Source organism: Pseudorasbora parva, chromosome 15, assembly GCF_024679245.1.
Source record: "Pseudorasbora parva isolate DD20220531a chromosome 15, ASM2467924v1, whole genome shotgun sequence".
Classification (NCBI taxonomy): domain Eukaryota; kingdom Metazoa; phylum Chordata; class Actinopteri; order Cypriniformes; family Gobionidae; genus Pseudorasbora; species Pseudorasbora parva.
In genome coordinates this window covers 12,261,843-12,287,597 of record NC_090186.1, presented here as the reverse complement: position 1 = coordinate 12,287,597, position 25,755 = coordinate 12,261,843, and the positions used below count along the sequence as shown (strand labels likewise).

General features: G+C 41.4%; 2 protein-coding genes across 2 annotated transcripts; one reads left to right on the top strand and one right to left on the bottom strand.

The window, feature by feature from the left end:
- Positions 1–1,531: 1,531 nt before the first annotated feature.
- Positions 1,532–5,034, top strand: igfbp1a (insulin-like growth factor binding protein 1a). The gene is made up of 4 exons (XM_067417147.1): positions 1,532–2,005; positions 2,664–2,821; positions 3,496–3,624; positions 3,870–5,034. The coding sequence occupies exons 1-4, from the start codon at positions 1,630–1,632 to the stop codon at positions 3,993–3,995; spliced, it is 789 nt and encodes a 262-aa protein (XP_067273248.1). The 5' UTR covers positions 1,532–1,629; the 3' UTR covers positions 3,996–5,034.
- Positions 5,035–6,271: 1,237 nt separating this feature from the next.
- On the bottom strand, positions 6,272–22,358 carry igfbp3 (insulin-like growth factor binding protein 3). Its single transcript, XM_067417145.1, has 4 exons — positions 21,740–22,358; positions 16,360–16,646; positions 16,079–16,198; positions 6,272–8,464 (listed from the first exon to the last, which is right to left on the bottom strand). Exons 1-4 carry the CDS (start codon positions 22,095–22,097, stop codon positions 8,345–8,347), a joined length of 885 nt encoding a protein of 294 aa, XP_067273246.1. The 5' UTR covers positions 22,098–22,358; the 3' UTR covers positions 6,272–8,344.
- Positions 22,359–25,755: the final 3,397 nt, after the last annotated feature.

Genomic DNA, 25,755 nt, shown 5'->3' with positions numbered 1-25,755 from the left:
TATAAGTTAGGCCCTACGTCTATGTCAACACACTGAACACAGATAGCAATGTGTGTATGTCGTGCTCGTGCGTGTCACTGTAACACATTCTCCAACATTTAGACTTTCAGATTATTTATCCCAATAATGTTTTTTGAGGCATTCATGTCTGAGGATAGAGCAGAGTAGCCTACTGTTACCGGTATGACGCTCGTGCCGCTTTATCTCCCTCAGCAGATACTCGAGCTTCCACACGCGTGTGAACCGACAACTCTATCACGTGACACGCATTGAAACTCTAGCTGAAGAAAAAAAAAATGATGCAACACCGTAAGGCAATTGCGAGGATCATGTGATCTCACAAAACTCCCTCCAGACTGAGACATTGGAGAGTTTAGCATTTGACACATTAATAAAGCGCCCTTCCCCAGCTGAGTGTCACATCCTGTAGCCCATTCATAAACTCCGCGGCTAGGCCACGACAAAAGGCCTCTTGACGCGCGTCGAGGAGAGGAGGAGACGTGTAGGTGATCATGTCGTTTTCCCGCGCGGCTATTATTATCCAGGGAAATGGGCAATGACAATAGCGGCAGCCGCGAGCTTTCCAAATCGGGGTCCCGTCCTGACCTGAGTGAGGTCACGTACCACAGTGCGAGTGCACGCGTTGCCACAGAGATGGAGCAGCGCGCTCTCTCTCACTTCATTATGGGCGCCAAATAAACGCGTCAAATGAATGCCAGACCAAAGGACTAGGACGCGACATTTTGGCATCCTAAATTGGTTGTATAAGAGTTTTCAAGGGGAACTTAATGAATGAGGAGCTTTGTTCGCCCCGTCCTAAAATAAATCACAAATTACAAACATATAGCATAAGCTTCTATTAAAAACTGCAAGAAAAAAGGATTTGCAGAGAGAGCTACAAATAGGCATACTTTCACTTTTTGTCGCAGTGAATGAATGGCACACAATCCAGAATGAAGTGGCAGAATAGAGTTCAAAAGAGTTCAAACTAATTACTAGTTAGAACTAATTATACTTAAAATAATTACCAGGCTGCACTGCCTGGTTTAACTCTGAGAGCATATATTTACAACAATAACAATATTTATTATCACTAGCGTTTATATATATATATATATATATATATATATATATATATATATATATATATATATATATATATATATATATAGTAAATTACAAAAGGTTTCAGGGTTATCATTACAAAATAACATTGTTTATTTAGCCAATGTAGCCTACATTCCTGCTGAGTTGCTTGACTGAACCTATTGAATATTGTCCATCCAGATATGATTATTCTGGGGTAGTAGCCTAAGCACATGTTTTTTCCACCATTACACATATTATGTTCTGATATAAACAGTGACGCATTTTACGCGCTGTGTTCAAGGAAATACCTCGGACTGGATCTTCACCAGCCAATCGGAGTAGAGGGGGATCATTTAAGAAATCATTGATATTGCCAATGCGTCAAACACGAGCGTGTCAGCGGGACCCGGTGCGCGTATAAATACCGCGAGGCGACCCGGAGAGCGCTAGTCATTTTGAAGAGCGCAAAGACAGCGAGGAACTCCTCATTACACTTCAGCCGATATTTATTTATCTATTTATTCTTATCCTTGCTTTGGGATGAACAGACTGCTTCTGAACTTTTTCTGGGTGGCAGCATTCAGCGCACTCCTTTCAGCGCCGGGGCTCCGGGCTTCCCCAGTGGTTGGGCAGGAACCTATCCGCTGCGCCCCGTGCTCCCCGGAGAGGCTGGCCGAGTGTCCTGCGGTGGATGCCGGCTGCGAGGAGGTGCTTCGAGAGCCGGGCTGCGGCTGCTGCCTCGCCTGCGCGTTGAAGAGGAGTGACCCGTGCGGGATCTACACTGCGCCCTGCGGCTCGGGGCTCCGCTGCTTGCCGAGACCCGGAGAAGCCCGACCCCTGCACGCACTCACCAGAGGACAGGCGGTGTGCACTGAGACCCCCGAGCCTGATCAGAGCCAAAGCGACCCATCGCCAGGTAGGCTGCAACGCCTAATAAGACTGCATAATAGCCGTCCATCCAAATAGTAGGCTAGCTCGTAATTGTAGCTTTCGATCACATGCCACCTCGATGATTCAACCACTGACGAGATTTCATCAACGCTAACAAATCAGTTGAATGCTTCAGATATGTAGTTCTGCATTAAATATATCAGCGAATAAATAGCTGCTTTCAAGAGGTAGGATATTCCCTTTTTTTTAATAGCCTAGCTACAATTTAAATTTCTGCAGCATTAGATCATAAATATAAGGCGCGCGATCAGTCGAGCAAACCTCAAAAAAGTTTTCATTATATGTAAATCTATAAAGACATTTATAAGGCTACAGATGACGAGACTTAATTGTAGCTTTTTGATTTGCCGCCCGAATCTAATCTGTATAGAAAGCGCGTGAGCGACGTTCCGTTGTTATGGTTACCACCTCTGCTCTGGCGAACGCGAGTCAGTCAGCGACTTGTTCCATTTGCGCCGATTTGGAGACAGGTGAAAATGTGCGCTCGGACTAATTTATCGGATTTTATCATTATCGAAATGTTTGACAAACCCAGTTAAGACATAAACGTAACTGCGGAAACAACTGAAATGCAACTTTTACCAATACCACACCAATAATTCTCATCATGCTTTTCCCTTCAGATCATCCCGAGCCTCACAACGGGGAAACGGCAGTGAATGAAGGCAGCTCAGCGGTCTTTGTGACCGGGCACGGCAAGCCCTTCGACCCGAGGGTCATCACTGCTAAAGAGAGCATGAAGGCCAAAGTCAACGCAATACGCAAGAAACTGGTGGAGCAGGTGAGCTTCAGGCATCTCAGTTGTTGTATACATGTCCCAAAGAAATGCGGTTTAGTTAGCTAGATATAAAATGAGACTCTGGTACCATCCGCGGCCACAAGAGGGCAGTATAAGTTTTCTTGAACTTCTCTTATAGGCTACATAGGGCAAGGATCTTAGGCTGAATCCGAAATCCACTATACCTTCAAATAGGGCGTTATTTGAGGGGACAGCCATTTGTAGTGGTGTCAGACACCATAGTGGATGTTCATGAGTGCACTAATTCAATCCCACATTACACCGCAAAACCGAGTGTACAGCCTATGTACACACAGCGGCTGTCCGAATTCACTCACTAGTTTTCAATCAATCCTTCAAGTGAACTGTAGTGGACTAACGAAGCCCTGGAATAGTGAATGATGTTTTAGGAGTCGATCTCGGATTCAGCCCTAGTCTATATATTTGGGATGCATGGCTTGATGCATTAGATAATAGAACAAATAATCATTAAAAAAGCATATTATTATAAGTAGCATATAGTAGTAATAAGAAAAATATTGGGCTAATTGCTTAAATATGTGAAACAATGTTGTTGTGAACTATGAATAACCACCAAATAAAAGTTTATACATGTTTAATAAAAACATTTATTTGAAAAATGTCTCTAAATAACCCTTTTTTTTTTATCTCTCTAGGGTCCTTGTCATATTGAACTGCAGACAGCCCTTGACAAGATCACTAAATCACAGCAGAAACTGGGAGACAAAATGACCAGATTCTACCTTCCAAACTGTGACAAACATGGTCTATACAAAGTTAAACAGGTAAGAGAAGTCTTGTGTGCAAGTTTTACAGAAAACAGCCAACAAGTCCTGATTTCACATTGCGAGTTTGTGTGGTGGTATATAAAGCTTAATGTGCGATATTCAACAACACGATGATATACGTGTGATGGCCGAGTGTTAGAACCACACTCGACTGAGAACTAGGCTGTGCAAGCAAGCTTGTGTTTCTAGAGAACGAAATGACCCGTCTCACTCTCTCTCCCTCTGTCTCGTTTTCCCTGCAGTGTGAATCGTCTCTGGATGGTCAGAGGGGGAAGTGTTGGTGTGTGTCATCCTGGAATGGGAAGAAGATTCCTGGATCAAGTGACCTGCCAGCAGATGCCGAGTGCCCTGAGGAACTCAACCACTGATCTGACACATACAAACACACACTGGGGGATCTGAAGAGCTCAACCACTGCGCTCTCTCTCTCTCACACACACACATACACACACACACACACACACATACACACACACACACGTAATACCACTGAGTTTTATCATTATATTTTTAAAAAATACCTTAGTATTTATTTATTGTTAGTGGTGATATTTAATTCAGGTACATTGTTGTAAATGATTGGTAAATTCCCTGAACTCTCTCTCTCTCTGAAAAAAAAAAAGTAAAAGAAAATCTATTTTTCTGTATAGAAAATATGTATTTTACATGAAGTAACCATACTTATTTATTTAAACTGAATGTATTCATTTCGATATCTGGATAAGAATATTTATTCCTTATGCCTTATACATATTTTTGTATGGTGTAAATCTGTATATTTGATGTATATAGATTACTGTGTCTCTTGTCTTAAACTTCCTTAAGGCTTGCTTTGTTGGAAAGGAATGAAATGGAAAAAAGCACTGCATGACCAAAATATACATTGCCATATTTTTATACAGTGTTTATTTTATTTTATTATTATTATTATTATTATATTTTACTAATGAATTGTCATTGTTTTTGTTTAAAATGGTTGAGATTAGATGGGCTTGAAAGTGGGAAGCTTTCCCCCCCAGGATTCTGTTTTATACATTCAAAAGTATTGAACTTCACAGCTTTTGAAACGGGTAACTGCCTGTTCCTACCTCCGTTTTTTTTTTTTAGTTAAGAGCTCTCTTTTTTTGTATGAAGTAGGCTATTTTTATGTTTGTAAAATACTTGCCTGTATGATCAAAGCGATATTGCAGTCTTATGTATTTGTCAATCATATTTGTGTTGTCTACATACTGTGGTCCATTTATTTTTATTTTTATTGCGACAATGTCTACACTGAGGAAAAGAGATTAAGATGTTGCTTCACTCCAAAGCATTTGCTCATGTGTGTATAACATTCTTCATGGTTTGTAATTGTAAGTCATTGTGGGTAAAAAAAAAGAACTATTTAATAAATCATCTTTACAAGCACCACAGTGTCCTGTCATTTAAACTAGCCCTCGGGTCAGACGAGAAGCTGCGGTGAACTAGGAAGCAAAACTTAATCAAACTCAATTAGCAACGTCAGGAGAAAACAACAACACCTGAACATAATGGGAAACCTGTTAGCACGAACCACAAAGTGCAAAAAATCTCTCGATGTCTCATGCCAAGCTTGATTATGTTCAGTCTTGTCTATATTTAAAACTGCCTGGAGACAGAACTGTATGTGTGTCCTTATCATGGCAATCGCAAACGGAGCAAGCTAACTTTAGCTTTGTATTTTGGGGAACCGGGCTTCACTCTCTACGGTGCCTTTGACCTGTGCTGTGTTTGTGCTGGGCAGCTAGCGCCAAGCCCTCCTTTTTGCTTGATGACCAGCCTCTGTGGCACCACCCTTTTCACCTTTATCTCATTTTTATAAACCGCAGGAGACAACATTTTGTTGCTCCATTGGAAATACACAACTCCACTTGACTAAATGTTTTAAATGGCACCAAACAAACACAATATGCAAGTATTGCAACACCTTGCTTGTGGTTTCACAGTTAGTATTTTCATGGCATCAGTAATGTTCTAGAATTCATTATGGGCACTGTAAATTAAATGAGTTTTTAAAAAAAGTACCATCTTTGAGCAATTTCATTTCATGAATTGTGGGATCGCAGCTTCTTTTTTGAGAATTGGCTAGGCTGACATGGCTCAGACAAGCGAATAACTATGCTAATGTGAATGGGGTCTCTGTGTGTAGATTTGAGGAGTAATGACCTGTGTGGGGCTCAAGCTAGAGTGTGAAATGAAGCGGTTCAAAGATGTTGACCCTGTTACACACATGAGATTTTAAATCTCCATTGCGCCAGGCACTCTGGTATACTAATAACAAAATTACTATAGCTAATGTGAAAGAACCATTGTTTTGAAACCATTAACAGTGACACTAGCCACCTTATCTAATGTAGGAATAATACTAAAAGCAAACCAGACATATGCTCTTTCCTGGTTTGAATCTTAAAGGTTTAGTTCACCCAAAAAATTCTGTAATTTACTCCCTCTCGTTGCGTTCCAAATCTGTATATTCTGTGGAACACAAAAGAAGTCTCTTTCTGTCCTCATTGTATCTCAGTGAATACAATTGAATATTACAAAATTTTCATTTTAGGCTGAACAATCCATGTGAACAGTCCATTTGAAGCTGTGAAACTACAATCGGTCATTCTGTAAATAAAAATAGTGTTTGCATTTTTTTATTCAAAAAAGAAGGCATTAAATACAAATGATATTTGAACAAAAACATTTCCTTTCTTGAAGAAAGTGATAGCTGTATAATTTCTAGTTTAGTAACATAAAAAGCTTTTTAAAGAATCAAAATTATTTCAAATGAAAAAAAAAAAAAAGCAAATACCCGTGAACGGAGGGATCTTTAAAAGTGACTTGCGGGTGAATGACCCTGGCATTGCACAGAATGAGGGTGGCAAGCTTTCTTGAAGATCAACTAGCTTGAACATTGACCTTAATGTTCTTTGAAACACAAGCTTGGCCTCAGCTTTACTTAATCTTAGCGTTCACTTTACTTTAGTTTAGCTTAGGATCGCTAAAGCTAAGCTTAGATTTAGCTTAATTCATACCATAGAAGGCCTATACAAAACCTGAAGATTTAAACTAAAGATTTTTACAGAAAACAATTCGAGGACAGCATCCTTGCTTAGCTAACAAAAGACACTGGTTACTCCGAACTGTAGATTAACAACAAATCTAAAACAAAAATCAAAGACTTTAGTGATTATATTCCCAAAAATATGCTGAGTTCTATGTTTTCACTACTGTGCAATCAACGGGTCACTGAATTGTTCTCAAAGACATATAGTTTGGATCAGCTTATATTTCTTTTTTGGATAAATAATCTTTTTAGCATAAAGTTCACATGCCTTTTAGACATTTAGCTGGCCTGAAACAAAATATATATTCATATAAAAAATTACAAGACACAATTACAAGTTAAGAAAGGGCTAACAGCTTAGCATACTCATATGCTCTTTCCCCGTAATCAAGTCAGATAAGGTGTAGCACCAAACATTTTTGTTTGTCTTTTGTTTAGCTTTTTGTCAGGGGGGTGAGCTTTCTTCAGATGCTATGCTAATAAGCTAACGTGTGGGCTACCTCTCTGGCACCCTCCACCTTTCAAGTCTTTTCTCAGGAGGTCAGTTTAGAGACAACAACACAAGCCCTGGTTGTCTAACATGGCCGCCATGTTAGCCTGTAGCTTTCCTACTGGGGTTGAATATCGATACTTAGAGAGACAGAGAGCGAAACAACCCGCACAATAAAGCAACACATTTCCGCACGGGTTTCATTAAGGCATTGTTTTTAAAAACTGCCATAGCTACACCGATTTCGGTAATTCAGGACACTGTAGCGGTACGGTTACATTCAAACCCGCAAGAAAATACGTCGCGCAAGATACATGCTTTCAGCAAATGCCTAGAAATGTGAAAGACAATGATAGTCAGCGTTTGGAGCAACAATCTTATTTTCAAAGTGCTTCATGATGTTTTGAAAGTAAGATAATGCCCGTGTGGATACATTTTAGGGGCATATCAATGCTGTCCGGACGACACAAGCTAACAGCTCTGCGTCTCATGTAAGATAATATATACCATTCAAGGGCATTCATCTAAGTATGTCCTGGTATAGAACCATTTATAATTGGTCAAAAATATTTTTTATCGTATAATCAAACTGTTGGCCATACTAACAGGCAGGAGTACGTGTTCAGGAGGGGCCAAAGTGCATGAAGTGCTTGTGCTTCAGATGGAGTCTATGGCTAGAGCCGCCTAGTGCCACTGAGCATGCCCAGTTTAAACTACCCTACACCAGGAGGGTGGAAACAGGAAGTGGGACTAAGAGAGAGTCGCTGATAGTCATGGCAGATATCAATACACGCTATAGCAGAAGAGAGAGACTACCTATGCACACGGAACAAGTACACAACGTCCCTCACATACACAAGAGTACATATGTTCAGACTTGACGTGCGTTACTGAAATTTGCTTGATTATTTTCACACTTCCCTCTCGGGACACAGTCCAAAACAGAAGACATGACACTCTCTCTGTCTCCTCCTCTCGTTCTCCCCACTCTCCTGAAGTGTAAAGTGAGTTGCTGGTCACGTGAGTCCATGCCTCAGCATACAAGTGGGAGGTCAGCTTTGGGACAGCACTTTTGAATCTGTATTCATGTAGTTCTTCAGGGGAGATATCCCTCTTTGTCTCCCCGTTTCCACCGCTCTGCCTCTCTCTCCCCTTCACTTCGTCTCCATGTTATAGCAGTGGACTTTCTCCTTTCCTTCATAGCCGGGTATAGACTGTCCGTACTTGTCCACGCACCAGCAGTGACCTCTTCTGCGCCCTTTGGATGGACGGCACTGCAGAAAGAGTGGGTGAGACAGGAAGAGAAATGCATAACCATATGATATTTGGACGGGTATATGCAAAACAGACAACATGCTCCAAATGGAAGAGACAGTGGCATAAACACACATTTCTCATTGCATCACACTTAGGTGAGAGAGAGTAACACGAATACTAGAGCCAGAGAGAGAAATTGGGAGAGAGATTGCGGTAAAAGAATGCCAGAGGGGATTCAAGGAGAAGTATATAAGGAGTCGAGAGACAGAGCAAGATATATCTTTTGAAATATTTCATTCTCTTTTGCAATTTACTATAATAATCAAGCACACAGATCATTTTTTGCCATTTATCCTGCACCGATAAATCCCATTAAATTTATATTAGTGTGCAAATGATTTAACTTAAATATTTTTTCCCCCATGAAACTGAAATATCATTTGATGTACTAAGTCTGATGGTAATACATTTGAACTTATATCACATAACATTAAAGAAGTTTTAATTAAGTTTTCAGTTAGCCTTCGGTTAGCCCAAAGTTTGTTTTTGTTTTTCCGGTATTTAAGCATATGCAAGGGTGTGCAACGGAAATCAGAACGAAATTGAAGCCAGGCGGTACAAGAGACAGAACCCGCCACTGCAACTCTAGTTGCAATTAAAAAATACTTTTTTCACTCACAACTTCTTGAGAGAAATAACAGACATTGGACAAGGATAAAACTTTTCTTGTGCACATGTTGAGCTTCTGTGTTCATGCACAATATCAAATCGAGTACACTTTGAAAGGCTATGGTTTCGTCCAAGATCGCATACACTCTTGAGCGGGTGAATATTTTAAATAAGTAATTACTTGAGGAGTACTAAAAAAGTATTTTCTATCTATATGATATGAATGTATGTAGTATGAGTGTAATCCGGAAGGACTATATTCGCCATGTTCACACTTAAATATAATTTATGGAGAGTACATTTAAATGCTTATTTGGCGTGGTGTCCGGGAGGAGGTCTTTGAGCTTGAATCCAGATATATATATAGCTTATTGTTGATTAGTTGAGTGCTCTCCACTTGTGTCAATTATCTGAACAACCTTGTTAATAAAACATAATTTATCATGTGACCTACCAGCATCAGTTACATCGCTTCACTGCCATTCATAAATCCTCTAATGTGGTCTCATGGGATAGTAATCATCCGGGTACTTTTTGCTTACTCTTTTATGAGTACTGTGAATTCGGACATACTTCTTTTGTCACATTCTGTTTTTCACCTACTAATAGTAGTAGGGAAGTATGTAATTTCAGATGAAACCAACGGCTTTTGGCTGCATGTATTGTAAACACTAAGAGTTAGCATCAAAACTTAAGTATACTTTGGGTTAATATAGCAATACTTAGCATAGCAATAACTAGTTAAGAAAAGCTGTTTTGATTTTAAAAAAAAGAAGATATTTTGATAACACGCTACATTTTTGATCAGCTATGGAGATTTGAGCGACGGCGTGCCTAACACAGTTAGCTAACTGTCAAATCTCTTCAAGACATTTTAAACAAACAAAAAAACTAAATATTTTTGTAAGTTATGATAAGCACTTTTATAATGTACTAGCTGATATGGATCGGAAAGCCCTTAAGCATCTATAAATGTAACTAAAATATTATAAAAAATGTAACTAAATGTAACTTTAATTAATTGGGTATAACCCTTAAAGGTTTAATAATTACAATAACTAACAATACATATCCCCGAAAAAACAAAAAAACAAAAAACAAAAACACCTTCCTTTTCCTATGAGTGAGTATAGTTATGTCTCTGTCTCTGTCTCTCTTGCTGTCTTTCTCTGCTTTGGCAGTGAGTTGGAGACATGTGCAAGTCAAACATCACATCTAAGTTGGAAGAATGCACGCCTGCCATTCACAAAGAGTGTGTCTTTATGATGAAAAAAAATCAATGCATCAAAAAAATTGTCTTCTGTGTTTCAGGGGTCTTTAATAGACGGAGTGAGGTGTATACACACACACCTACAGGAATGAAAAGTGTGTACTTTGCAGTGTGTACTTTTTACTATTTACATGCAAGTTTTGACAACTTGTGAATATCGAAATTCATAAACATAATGATACATACGCGACCCAGTTTTGCTTTTATGAGAGGCTTTACTGCCTCTGTCAGCCATAGCTGATGGAACTGTGATGTTGAGTTGAAAAAAGTTGAAAGTGAGAAAGTAAATTTGACCAAGCAAAAATATTTGCCGTGGACCGTTAAAGAGCTGCTAGGACTATTTTAGGAAACTGGCATTGACTCAAAGTCATCTGGAGCTTATTATACTACACAGGCAAACCGAATACACACACACACACACACACACACACACACAAACAAACATGTGCAAGCACACACACACGACAAACAGACAAACAAGAAAGAAAGAAAAAAGAAAGATAAAAGAAAGAGAGAGAGAGAGAGAGAGAGAGAGAGAGAGAGAGAGAGAGAGAGAGAGAGAGAGAGAGAGAGAGAGAGAGAGAGAGAGAGAGAGATCAAAAGCGTTTTTTATTGAAAGAGTACCAAATTAAAATACCTCAAGCAGAACAAGAGAAGTCTGGGAATGAAACCTGGCCTCTACAAGGGGCTGCTTCAAATGTTACACTCATCCTTTCAATTCCAGTGCTCTCTGCACCCACTTCATGGTTTTGCTATAACAAATATTTGTATTTTCCTAAATAAGTAACATATCACTTTCAAAAGACTTTTTAATTGCTTAGTTATGAGTTTATGTCTGCGTCTCAGCAAAATAGGAAGAATGAGTGTACAGGAAACCAGTGCTTAATTTGTAAATTATGAATTCCCGGAACAAAAACCGGTGATGGATCTGTCATGTTTGAGAGGCTGTGCTCCCAGAATACAAATTTAAAAAGTGCATACCGCTTGCTTAATGTATATTGGGACGGTCAATTTCCTAATAACTAATAAACATATAACAACTAATTGCACATATATTGTTTTCATTTCAACCACGATTATTCATTAAACATATGGTCATTACATCAACTTTTTGCAGGGGCGTATGTGGTGGGGGGGGATTCACTAAAATAGGTGCTGGATCCAATTCCAGAGGAGGTGGATCCGGATCCTGCTTGTTCCGGCACAAATTAAGCCCTGCAGGAAACTACTCTGTGCTGAGCTGATATGTATTATGGGAACGTTCCATTTAGACTCAAGGCGCATGAGATGCTTTCTAATGTAAGAGGGACTAACAATGACCAAGGCAATGTATTTAATTTTACAGCAGTGTCCTAACCAGGCAGCAAAAGTTATAACTTCAATGTAAATCAACGTTATTGTCCAAACCAGACAATTTGTTGGGCTAGCCCCACCCCGAGTGAAATTTCATTAGTCCCAAATCTCTCTCTACATAAAAATAATGACAAAATATATTCTGATTGGCTGTGACTGCCATTTTCACTTTCAATGTGAATTTAAATGTTGGAAATTTCACACCTAATTAAGACATGATGTAATACTCTAACCGGCATCTCTTAAGACCCAAAAGTCATTCCAATACACTCAAAGCACACAGTGGCTTTATTGATGATTGATTGCTGAATGTCTACAGATGTGTGTGTGTGTATGTGAAAAGGAAAGAAAAGAGAAAGACAGAAGTATATTTAGGGGTGTGGAGCACACCCCTTTCAGCACGGTGATTTTTGGAGGTTGCAACACAACAGACCTGTGTGAGTGTATATGTGAGAGTGGGAGAAAGTGAGCATGTGTATGTGTGTTTGTGTGTTTGTCTGATATATATATATACATACTTACACGTGTGTGTGTGTGTGTGTGTGTGTGTGTGTGTGTGTGTGTGTGTGTGTGTGTGTGTGTGTGTGTGTGTGTGTGTGTGTGTGTGTGTGCGTGTGTGTGTGTGTGTGTGTGTCACAAAGCAAGCCTCAGTCAGCGCTGGCCCATAATGATGCCCTTATGGGCAGCAGGAAGGCGGAAGGGCATTAAAAGCAGCCACAGGGTAAACACAGACTCATAAAACACACACAAACACACACACACACACACACACAGACATACACAATATGAGAATGCAACAACTGCATGTGAATAAGAACGGTGGTTGTTTTCTTTGCCAGACGACTAGCAGTGTGTGCATGTGTGTTTGTGTCTGTTAGGTGGTATATCGTTTGGGACAGACGCTGATCATTATATAGTCATTTTGGTGCAAGCATAGAGAAAAATAGCAAGTATGAATATATATATATATGTATGTATGTATGTATGTATGTATGTATGTATATATATATATATATATATATATATATATATATATATATATATACTGTATATTGACGTAGCCTCCAGTCAGAATGAGAGAGAATTGATAGGCCTACCTTGGAAAAGCCTACGTCTTTGCGAAACGTAAATATATGTATTTGTATTTGGTGTATGGGTGACCGTATCTGTGTATTGGTATTTGAGTGAGAGCGCGTGCACTCTGGATCATTCCCAGCATGCCTGGCATTCTCTTCTAGTCTCTCACCCCGCATCACTGAGATCCTATTCAGCATGAGAGCTTAAGTGGACTGCCTGGCCCTGGGAGAGCCAGCAAATCAGGAGGCCGAGCAAAGCTTCGGTACAGTAACATGGGTGAGAGATGCGTCTGGATAGGGAAGAGTGGAGGGGGGTGAGGTTGGTGGCACTGGGGCCGGCATGCCTGGCCTCCGCTAACACACTGAGCCAATTCATATAATCAAGGCTAAAATTAGCATGGATTGGACTCTGCCCTCCACGAGAACGGCCTTCAGACACACATACCCCCACATACATACACAAACGCTCCCGTTACAGATCTTATTCCGGGGAGTGCAGGGACCCCTAGGCACCCAGGACATCTACAGTTCACTTGTGTGAGTATGTATGCACAGGGGTAGGTGCATGTTTGTTTTTGATGCCGAAATAAAAATTAATGACTGCGATCTCAGGGTTGACCGAGACTCAGGCTTCGGCTCAAACCACCATGATGGCAGCAAAGCAATTTCAGTTGGAGTCAATAGGAGGGCAATCTGATCGGCTTGATCTTCATCAGGCACAGTCTCATGTGTGGACACGGCCTGTCATGCAGATGTTCCTCTGTTATTACCAGAGATCCAAACGAAGGGGTTTGATCTTACCAAATAAACTATAGGCTATATTTATGCATGCCAGATACAGACGAGGATGTGGCATGGTTTAGATTTATTATGTTGTTTGTGCACAAGTATACGGTTTGTCTTTTGCTGGTTTGTTATGTCTCCTGCTGGCGCTGTAAAACCAACTGATGGAAATCGATTACTTGATTTGTTAACCTGTCATTCTCCTTTCTTTCAAACATAAATTTCAAATGCTCACAGAATACAGAGGGCAGAAACCAGATTGGAAAATGTCACAAGCCAGATTTGCACTTACACGGTCTCCAAAACCTTTATTTGTTACAGGTGCCACTATGAACCTCTCTTTTAGAAACTATCTGCAAGGCCGTTGTCTCTCACCTTGAGGTTTTGCTGAACATGTTGCTTGAGATATTCTACCTAAACCTGATATCACTTTTTCTCCTTTCTGAGATTCCAGCCTTACATCTTAGCCGTTTGTCCCACCCCAAAAAACCCAGGGTCCTTCGAATGGGTCACATGCTCAACTGAACGCCCTCCCACTAAGTATATGTGCAGGTTTATGCGTGCATACCATTGCACTCCTACAGGGGTAGGCTCCATACTAGAGGTCTCCACGGGGCACCCGAGGACCCGGATATCCAACCGGGGCCCGTACAGGTTCGGGTCTATATTATAAATGTTCAGCCGGGTCCGGGTCGGGTCCCAATCTATTACTTCGGGTCCCGGGTCTGTTTAACGTTGTAGCCTATGCAATACGTCGATAGGACTCGGAGAACACCTGGCTGTGAGAGTCAGCACGGCTTGTGTGTTTCACGAGTTCACACTTACATCAAATTAAATAGAGTAAAGATTATGCGTATTTGGCGTGCTGTCCAGGGGAGGGCTCCGGGCTCAGAATTTTTTCCCTGAACCCAGAGTACCCAGAGTACCAAAAAACGCAGGCTCTCTTTCTCTTGTGCTCTCTCAGCCGTTTAGAAAGCGGGCTGATTTAATGCATGTGCACGGTAATAATGTTTCTCAACAATATATTTCAAATCAGCAACAAGACCTCAGGTGAACTGTCACAAATGTTTTCTGTGATGCTCAAATTGCGTAAAAAAGCTCCTATTTCAGGTTGCTCCAGCTAACGCGCGAGTGCAGTCTCAAGCGCGTGACATGTTTCTATGGCAACCCGAGCTTCCGCTGTGAGTGTAAAAATAATGTGAATGGACCGTCTTGTTTAAAAGAGTCGCAGTCGGCGCACAGAGATTATGGCAAATAAATAATTCTAACGTCAGCAGCCATGGCACTGAACGACCAATCGTTATTAGTTCAAAAGGGCAAACAGTCAAAGTTATTACATGCGAGTCGAAATGCAAATGTGCAAAGACACGTAAATCCGTCACCGTGACATAAAGTGGACTTTTACAGCTGAAATGATGAATCAAGCATGCTTGGAACAATAAGAGAGGAATATTGTAATACATCACAATCAGGTACAAGGAAGGGAGACGAAGGCTATAACGTTAGGCTGAGAAAATATATTTTTCGCAGCTTGTTTATTGACTTGTTAAGAGAAGTTTATAGTGGAATATGAGTCGGTCCAGTCGGGTCTGTGTCTTCCTAACGGGTTCGGTTCCAGCTATCAAATAATGGACGTGTCCATGTCGGTTCCGGGTACTATATTTTTTTCCAGATCCAGCTTTTGAAATAGTAGACGGGTCCGGTCGGTTCTGTGTAGATTAGAACATTGCGGTTCTCTTCGGGTTCGGGTACGAATTTTTGGACCCGTAAAGATCTCTACTCCATACCCTGCAGTTTCAGCATTGAGCAGCTCCTTAGCAACATTAGCTTTACATTTGATTTTAGATTCTAAATCTCATCCTCTTTTCGAAACCTTTCCTTCTTTATCTATACCTTGTACAGTGGCCACAGTGTTGTCACTAGACCTTCATGGTCGCTGCGGTATCCGCCAGAGAGGTTTTCCATTTTGAAAAACCAACAAATAATCTGTTTGCCCCAATTTCACCCAAACTCATTAGGGCCATTCAGACAAGGCCCTTTGACTCATGCTCTTAATAGGGGAGTTGTGGGTGACTCACACATTTCCGAGAATTGCATTTGCCCCCACCTTCTCTTGTTCATACTCACTGATGCACCCCGTCAACTGAAGAAACAACACACACTTTCAAGAACCTGCATGCACTATATAAACAGGCCCCCACCTAAGTTTCCAATGCAATTGTGACAGTTGCCATGACAGTTACTTATCGTCATGTACAGGGATGGTAGTAGAATAATAGTTTGAGAATCTGGGCTGAATACACAAAGGTTGCATGTTTGATCCTAGGTAAGATTGTCCTAAAACTAGAATACCTAATTCTCATTTGAGCAAGGTACTTAGCTACATATGGGATAGGCCCTGTAATTGGTGCAATGTAAATGACTTAAATAAAAAGCATCTGCAGAAGAGAAGTCAAAGCACTTGGGTAAAAGGTAATTACCTGTTTTTTCTTGTAGAAACCCTTTTGGTCACAGTTTGGAATGCGGAAGCCTCTTGCATTCAGCACATCTGTGATCTTAAATGTCTTCATAACACTCTCCATCTCCCGACGACACGGACCCTGTACAAATACACACAGAGAACACAGAGTTACAGGAAATATCCTACTTACGAACATGAGATTGGAGAGACAAACAGGGAGAATGAGAATATAATGCACTCTACTCCAACACATGCTTTATCTTAGAAATGCATGCTGGTGGAAATGGAGCCAGTGCTTACATATTCAGTTTCTCTCTTCGACTCCTGGCTGAAGTTGTGACTATCTGTGTGGACCTCGCTGGAAAATTGATCCACTTTATAGCTCTGGGTTTTCTTGATTTGATCTTTTTGCATCACCGCCAGTTTATTGGAGTGTAGCGCAGGATCTTTGGGCTCTAATGGCGTCCTCAGACCTCCCTGCGTATCCCCGCAAACAACTGTCGGGTGCTGGATCATCTCAGCCCCCGCGTCGCCTGTTGCGCTGGTACCATTGGAGATATGTTCCTCTCCTTCCTCTTTAGGGTTATCTGAATCAAAACAGAAGTGTATTAATATGCATGTAAGATCGGACAATTATCAAAAGAAGCATTTATACAATGGCATCTTTTCAAATTAAACAGAATAGCACAATGGGTTGTTGGTGGTGCAATCTTGCTTTTAATGAGGATTGGCTCTAAACTCTGCAAAATAGGAGCCCTCCAGAACAGGATTTGACACCCTTGGAATAGCATTTTGTTTTTCGAGTTATAAAAAAGGTTGTATTTATGAGTAATGTGGCTAAACTATTGTGTCATACCTAAAAGCGTAAAATTGTATTTGCTACATAAAGGTATCTGACTTGTCAAACCTCTGGTACTTTTTTAACAAAAAAAAATCTTTTCTTTTTTTTTCTTTTTATTTGAGCTATGACTGTATAATTTATGTTATAGAACAAAATGTGAAAGTTTCTTCAAGTAATGTTTACCACAGACCTTATTTCACTCGTAAATCGAAAAACCGCAATTCTAAAAGTCCATTGGAAATTCCAGAGGGAACCCATGGCAAGAAAACGCTAATTCTCTTCCAGGTTTTAAGACTACAGACCGAACAGCTCTATTCTAAGATTCTTCCCTTCAGAATAGGATTTCAACTTGCTTTTACAAGCAAACATGAGATATAAGATGACGCCTCACCAATTAAAAGTGTAAAAGCTCATATACACAGTCAGGGAGAACAGAGAGACACAGAGAGAAAAACACAGCAGAAGAGAAAGAGATATAGAAAGGGGGATGGGGAAGTGAAGGAGTGAGAGTATTTATAGTGCCCTAAGTTACAATCGTTATAGGCGGAGGACAGACCACCTGACCCGAAACCCAGAAACCAAATACGGCTGCAGGACGGAACGTTTGCCTGCCTTCACTAACATGGTCTGGTAGGATGGTCTAACCAACAAACATCACATGCTTTCCTCTCTGTTCCCAGCTGAAGCTTTGCTGTGGGTGCTCACAAAATCTATTCAATGCAAATGTGGTTTCATTGCGGTTTAAATGTCCTTTTCGCTAATCCCACACCATTCCTCAATTTGTGAACCCTATACTTATCCTACTAAATAACATCAAAGATATATTTTTAGTGCATTTGTATCAACATCCCAATTTCACGTAATTATTATTTACTCTTAAATGCAGGATCCGTTACAAGAAAAGTTTGCTCAAGCTCTGTCATCATCTACTCATCCTCATGTCATGTATGTTCAGGCTGCTCTTTTCCATGCAATGAAAGTGGATGGTGACCAGTGACCAGTGGTTTAGATAGCACAGAAGAACTTCTTTTTTTTTGCGTACGGTCAAAAGCATTGCACACTTTACACCACATGAGAAGCGGAAAAAAGGACAATTTGCACCGGTCCTTAAATGTACAGGCGATAACATGAACAGGAATTGAAAGCTTTGTTAAAGCAAATATCAAGTTAAATGTGGTTCTGTTCCTCCCAGAAAAAAATATGCCTTTTTTATGCACAAAAGTTGTATAGACTACTTTTATTGTGCCTTTTTAAAACATGACCTTGAATTCTCCCAGACAAAATATTTGTACTTGTATGTCACTTTGATAAGAAAACATCTGCCAATAAGCTAAATGTAGAGAGCTAGCTGCCCGACACTGATTTTGCAGGACAACTTCATCACTCTTGTGTGTGCCTTTGAGCAGCCATTTATAGTGAACAAAATATGAGCACTTGAGACACGATGTCCCAAATTGCACTCTAATCTCTGTTTTCACTAACTGCACGGTAATTTCTCAAATGCAAGCAAAAGCGCTTGACCAGTAAAGGGTCCAGCGAGGAGTGCATTTGTCAGCTTCAACAAATGTCTGGCGAGAGTGCTGGGCGAAGATGAATTATGGCATTGTTTAAACATGCTGTCCTCTTGGGGTTTTACAGCTCTTGTCTGTTGAATAAATATCCCGTCTCTGGCTGTACAAAACAAAGCAGAGCTCTCGCAGGAACGAGAGACTAATAAACAGCTGGAGCAGGAGAGAGAGAGAGAGAGAGAGAGAGAGAGAGAGAGAGAGAGAGAGAGAGAGAGAGAGAGAGAGAGAGAGAGAGAGAGAGAGAGAGAGAGAGAGAGAGAGAGAGAGAGAGAGAGAAAACGGGCCATTAAATATGGAAAGTGAGAGAGAAAAACTGGGAGAGAGGAGTGGCATCAGGAGATAGATGAAGATGCACTGCACAAGTCAGAAAGATTTTGAATATTCTGAAGAACTGTAGAGATAGTGGACAGAGTTCAGCAGAGAGGAAGAGTTAAGTGAAAACAGATTTTCTGTGTGTGTATGTGCGCACTTGTGGCACACCAAACACTCCTATGTAGCCATGGAAGCTGCACTCCAAACCAAAATTAAGCTATGTCTTCGCTGATGATTACATAACAACAACAACAACAACATGAACAACAACAACAACAACAGCAACAACAACAGCAACTTCTTCAACATAACTAGAACAAGGTAAGTAATTGTAATGACCACATATAATGACAGCAAACAACATGTGCAACAAGTTGCAGCCTGCTTCCCTTGCATGACCCATACCTCTCACATAAACAAATCCAGGACAGAGGAAGAGAATGGAGGGCCATCTAATTCAGGAACTCGGAAAACATCAATATTTAACCCCAATGTAAACTTTTAGAACTTTTTATGACTTTTCCCAGCACCTAGTGGCCCGTTTTGAGTCACTCAACCTCATATATTTGTTCAATCCCAAATGAGCAAACAATTTATCACTCTGGCGTAATGGGCAGAGTGTGAATGAGAGGGTAAAAAAGACCCTGGGTTTTTTCTTGAAAGTAAAAGTGAGCGCGACTGGGCACACGGCAGGTACACTTCACTGTCGAGTGCGAATCCGCCTCTTCTGAGAAATCCCCCATGATTAAGTATATAACTGCACACGCACCAACAACGTCAGAACTCATAACCTCATAATCTGTTATTCCTCTTGCTCCGCCACTGTTCCCACCCAGAATCACCCTGGGCCACACTGCTACCAGACCAATCAAGCCCTGCAAAAATATCATAATTCATGTGTGGCAGAGCCATGGGGTGGAGCCACGCACACCATGGCAATGGAGCCCTGCTCTCTGGTTGGCCAAAGTGTGTAATTACCATAAAGTGTGGTATGATGGGAAAGGAGCACTGAAAAGCAGCATGGGCTCAAATGAAAGGGCAGCGGAGGGAGAAAACATGAGGTAAAGGCACTACTGTAAAACAGTTGGCGCCCCCAAACTGCTTTTTAAAAGTGACTCTGAGTCCTAACAATAGCCTTTGTGTGTGTGACAATGTCATGGTTGATTGCTTCAACACACCACTGCGGCTCTGACAAATAACTAGAGAGGGTAAAAACAAATTCAGTCGGGTAGCTTGACGTCAGTTATGACCAAGAACACCACTTATTTTGGTTGTGCGGGTCCGCAGCCTTCCCTCTCTCAAGGAATTCACTTGGATGAACGTGCTTTGCTAGGTGTGAGCAGATAAATCCACAGCACAATAAAGGCTTTGACACAGGTGGTGCTAGGTACTCATCTCAATCTCCAAGAAAATAATGAGCTAGAAATTCAGAAAAAAAAACAAGAACGCTGTGTCAGATATGCCAATCATTTCCATTTCACTTGTATCTTGAAGCTCTCAATGGAGAGCTCAGGATTCCCTGAGCCAGTAAACAGCCAGAGAGCATCATTCACAAAACGGTGATCTCCGCTCTTCTGCAGGGCCTATATATAAACGAATGTGGCATTCTTAACGATTGGGTTGGTGAAGCCAAATTTTAGTGCACACACAAAGATACACAGAGCTGTTTCTCTCTCCATCTCTGGCTCTCTCTCACACACACACATACACACCACACACATAAAACAGCATAGAGAAGCTGCTGTAACCAGAACCTCTGGAACAACGGCAGTAGTGTGGGGCCGCCTCACGGTGGCTGGACTTCACGACGACTGTCTGTTAATGGAGGTCGCTTCGTCATGACGGTGTTCTAAAACTCTGACCTACCTGCTCAGGATGACCTACCAGTGGTTAAAACCGTCATGTTTAAAATTACTATATCTCGTCAGGCAGAAAATAACCTGTTGGGATGTATTAGCGTAATGTGTTAAAAACACTGCAGAAAATACAAATCGGGATTGTCAACAAGGTTATATCTTGTTTGTCTGGAGTAACCCACAACCATTAAACGCATTAAACGGTCAGATTTTTGGACTATGAAGGTGCTAATGCTTAAAGAATAGGCATATAGTGGCATGAGTGCAGTGAAGCTGTGCTACATCTTATGGGCTGTCAAAGGAGAAAGCTCCCGGACCCCCTACAGTGAGAGAAAGGCAGATTGTACAGCAGCATTCCCAATCCCTGAACATATTAACCATGTTACGCACAGCAGAGTAAACTCGCAATGATATGTAACTGGGCACAGAAGTTATTCGCCCCAACAGTGTGGACAATGCTCGTTGGGATACATGACACATAGACAGGCTGTGAATTATGTGGGATTTGGTTGTCTGACCCCACTAATTAAAGCTTTGCTTCAGAAAAAAAAAAAAAAAAAACTTAAATAGGTATAGTTTTAACCGGTCTCCAATTATGGCTAAGACTGGGTATATCTAAGCCTGACCAAGCTCTGTGACTAGCTAAGCTCAGTAAACCATCTTAGGCTGGTTTAAGCTTTGTTTATTTTATTTTAACTCCGCCGAAGTTTTCAAATACATGTGTTTTTAAATATATAGGTTTACTTAGTTGGATATAAATATCTACACACAACATTTCAGCAACCAAAAAAGTTAGATTACAAGTGAGAATGCGCTGAATATAGACGTTCGCTAAAAAAAATCGTCTTCGCCTGAGAGGTAACCATAGCAACAGTAGGCTGCTCGAGCGCTTATCGGACGCTACATCGACGTCCTGTCATAATTTATTAAGTATACACATGTATAAATTCTTAAGTTATCACAAAAAGTTTTGTTGTCTTTATTGTTGCAAATTATACAGACAGAAATTCCGCCCACGTTGAATAAATGCTGCGCATACTTGCAGACAGTGTCACGCGGAGAGTGAGTGCTGTACATTATTCACACACTGACTGTGCGCTTACCGTGTCCATGCGTTGGATTGCCGCTTTGCTTTTTGTCAGGCGCCTTCGCACACACGCCCCGTCCCTCTAGCAGAGCTTGCAGAGGTTTGCTCTCCCCTGGGCGATGTTGACAGCTCAGCCCTGTACCGCAGCGCCCCGTGTACACTCCGCACGCCTGGCCCTCGGTCAGCGGGCAAGTCATGCAGCACCCGCAGCCCGGCTCCTTTACCGGCTCGGCGCAGTCCCGAGGCAACGGTTTGCACAGCACCATCGCCCCCTCGTCGCACGGCTCGCATCGGACCACAGGGCTGACGCTTTCAGCCAACCGGGCGAATGCTGCGAGCAGCGCGGTCAGGCAGAGCGCACACAGTCCCGTCATGGAGCCGAAGGGCTGGACGCGCGCACGGGGGTAGATGCGTGGGAGAGAGAAAAAACCGCGCGTCAGATCACCTCACCTGGATATATTATTACTCTAAAGCCTGAACTCTCAGCATATGCATTAGGAAAGTAGCGACGCTTTGGGTTATGCTGGTGTCACGTCGGTTTGACTAGACTGGGAACTAAGCGGCTGGGTCTCTCCATCTGTAAGTGAGTTTAAGTGGAACTTCAGGTTTTATACAGGCAGGAAAAACACGGGGACTAAGTCACTCCCCCCGGTATGAATTATGTAGTCACCGGTCTCGGTCTTAAGGGACCGCGCGCATCCTTAATGAAATCCTTCAACACAAGATACATGGATGAAATAGGCAATAGGGAATCTTGGCATTTGGAAAGCTAAAAAAAATTCGCGCATCGCGGTACAAAGACCCGTTTACCCCGCAAAGGTAATAGCCTAACTAAAATGATCACTGACATCTTGACATGCAACTATTGCATATTTAATCCCTTTTACCAGTTAAAAATTCTGTTGCTGAAATGTCAAAAACAAATAAAGGAACTATGCAGAGTTAAGTGTGCGTTTTATTTCTGTCACAGTTAGGCCTACTGGTGAAACTGCAGTGTCTAAAATAGCTCAAAATTGAATATATTATAATAATATGAAAAGTGTGAATTCCTTTTTTTAAAAATACAGTAGATACATTTATATTGCAAAATGTATTGGTACACCCCTCCAGTCCATTGAATTCGGTGTTCCAGACACTTCCACTGCTAAAGCTGTATAAAATCAAGCACTAGCTTCTACAAACATTTGTAAAAGAATGGGTCACTCTCAAGAGCTCAGTGAATTCAAGCGTGGTACTGTGATAGGTTGCCACCTGTGCAATATTTGCACTGTAAAATTTCCTCACTACTAAATATTTTACTTTTAATGGTATTATAACAAAGTGGAAGCAATTGTGAACAACAGCAACTCAGCCAATCACAGAAGCGGGATCAGTGCATGTAAAGGGCGCAAAGTGTGCAGAAGTCTGCAACTTTCTGCAGAGTCAATAGCTACAGGCCTCCAAACTTTGTGTGGCCTTCAGATTAGCTCAAGAACAGTGCATAGAGAGCTTCATGGAATGGGTTTCCATGTCCGAGCAGCTTAATCCGAGCCTTACATCACCAAGTGCAATGCAAAGTGAACTTTAGAGCAGTGGAGAAATGTTCTCTGGTGTGACGAATCATGCGTCCTCTTCTGGCAATCCGATGGACGAGTCTGGGTTTGGCGGTTGCCAGGAGAACGGTACTTGCCTGACTCCATTGTGCCAATAGTAAAGTTTGGTGGAGTGAGGATTATGGTGTGGGGCTGTTTTACAGGTTGTTTCACTGAAATTAACTCTTAATGTTTCAGCATACCAAGACATTTTGGACAATTTCATACTCCCAACTTTGTGGGAACAGTCTTGTTCCAACATGATTGCGCACCAGTGCACAAAGCAAGGACCATAAAGACATGGATGAGCGAGTTTGGTGTGGATGAACTTGATTGGCTTGCACAGAGTCCTGACCTTAACCCGACAAAACACCTTTAGAATGAATTAGAGCGGAGACTACGAGTCAGGCCTTCTCGTTCAACATCAGTGCCTGACCTCACAAATGCGCTTCTAGAAGAATGGTCCAAAATTCCCATAAACACACTCATATTTGACAACAGAGCAACAGAAATATCTACTCAATATTTAAAAAAAAAAAAATCATTTAAATGAACACTTAATTACATTATTTACTTTATTATGAGATAAAGTAAATAACTATGAGTAAAACTTGGTAAATTTTGGTCCCGCCTCAAAAAAAGTCAAATATAGGCTGATTAAATGGACTGGCATATACATCAATCTATTACTAAAAAAATACTATTGAAACCTAAAACAACTTTGTTAGTGACCTATAGTAAGATTTGTTCCAATCTAAATATCCAAAACACTTAAAAAGCTGTCTAGACCAATTTTCACCTATACTATTTGAGGAACATTGTTGAATAATGCGGAAAATGCTCGTTGGGTGGTCGGGCATTAGCAGTCTCATGACACCTGCTGTACTAAGATCAGTCCATTCATCCATACAGAATCTTCAATGACCATTTGCGACTTTTCAGCATACATCCATCCACTCAGGACCAACATTGGGGGGGACAACTAGGACCCCTGTGCCTACTCATTGCACCTGGGGGAGAACAATTCTGACCTGTGAATTTTCGTGACGGGCCTGCATCCGTCCACCCTTCTTTCTCTTTTTCTGTCTATCTCTCCCTTCTCACTGGGTGGTAAGAGATGATTAGAGTGTGGGTTGGATGTTGGATTGTGCTGCTTCAGCGCTGAACACCCCTCCTGCCTCTGCTCTGTAATAACACAAAGTCTGTACAGGCTGTACAGCTCGGTGGCTCCAGCTTTGGGAAAATAAAGCCCTACAGGCCTGCCTGCAGACCCCAGTGTTGAGACTGGCCCACTGAAAACAAGCAGAGGGGGTAAGGAAATACCCCCCAGCACACACAACCCCCGCTAACAGCACCCTCTGCTACTAAGATTAGTTTTCTTATGACTCTGCATATTTCTCCCTCGGTCTCCCACTCTTGATTTCTTATTGTCTGTCTGTCTGTATACCTCAGGAATTCCTCCCGTTTTGGGCTTCTGAACATGAGGGCTCTCCTCTGGTCTCCAGGAGCATTCTGGGAATGGAATGCACAGCGCCTGTACAGAGGGACAAAGAGCTTGTACATGCGAGAGAGCGAATATCAAACTGCGCCCTGATTGTACAATCGGATAAGATAGCAATTGATGGTGTCACCCATGACAATGAGTTATTGACCTAGATCGTATCGCCGATTCCTTATCAGTGCAAGCAAGTAAACTTGTATAACAAAACCATTCGATCGCATTTAGAAGCGCCTGTTGGCCGGTGTGTGTGGGTGAGTCTGAGTGTTTATTTCTGTGAATATTATTGCAGCTGGCTGAATGTTTATTGAAAACGCTGCGCTCCAAAAGACGGACGCCAAACCGTGGGTCTACATTATAAGCGTCTCTTAGTCTTAATATCCTCTATAATCTATCTGAATCTCACACTCTTTATTTAAGTGTCAGCGTGTCTCCAACATTTACTCAACATTGTCTCTCATTCACATTCCTCTGGCGGATCTCGGTGTTGGATGGTAAATCATTAATTGTCCTTCCTGCTCTGCTGTGTGTCACATATAACAGCCGTCAGTGTGACACTTATTTAATACCGGTTTCATCTGTGGTTTCTGGAGGGGGACGGAGGGAATGAGAGAAGGGGGTGGAGAAATTGATTTATTTGTTTTGTTCCTCCAAGGGGATTTTATAGAAAACAGCACATCCCTGATGGCATTGCCACTCTATATTATGGATCTGTCTGGTCACACACAAATATGCATTAATGCACTAAACACACACACACACATACACTTTGCATGATTTATCACTGGCATGGAGGCTTTCTGTCAAATTAAAATATTGGCTCACGAGTTTGTGTGTCAGGCTGTGTCTTGCAAGCATATGTGCATCTCTTACGGAGGCCTTAGATTCACATTTTAAACCCAGTCAAACTATGCAAACGCAGAGGTACTCATGTGCACAGAAATTGATATGTATTTTAAAGAT

Coding starts and splice junctions, on each gene's coding strand:
- igfbp1a (XM_067417147.1), top strand. CDS start 1,630: ATGAACAGACTGCTTCTGAACTTTTTCTGGGTGGCAGCATTCAGCGCA. Junction 2,822..3,495: donor GCAAGAAACTGGTGGAGCAG/GTGAGCTTCAGG, acceptor TTATCTCTCTAG/GGTCCTTGTCATATTGAACT. Junction 3,625..3,869: donor GTCTATACAAAGTTAAACAG/GTAAGAGAAGTC, acceptor TTTTCCCTGCAG/TGTGAATCGTCTCTGGATGG.
- igfbp3 (XM_067417145.1), bottom strand. CDS start 22,097: ATGACGGGACTGTGTGCGCTCTGCCTGACCGCGCTGCTCGCAGCATTC. Junction 16,199..16,359: donor CGAAGAGAGAAACTGAATAT/GTAAGCACTGGC, acceptor GTATTTGTACAG/GGTCCGTGTCGTCGGGAGAT. Junction 8,465..16,078: donor GTTTCTACAAGAAAAAACAG/GTAATTACCTTT, acceptor CTCTTTCTGCAG/TGCCGTCCATCCAAAGGGCG.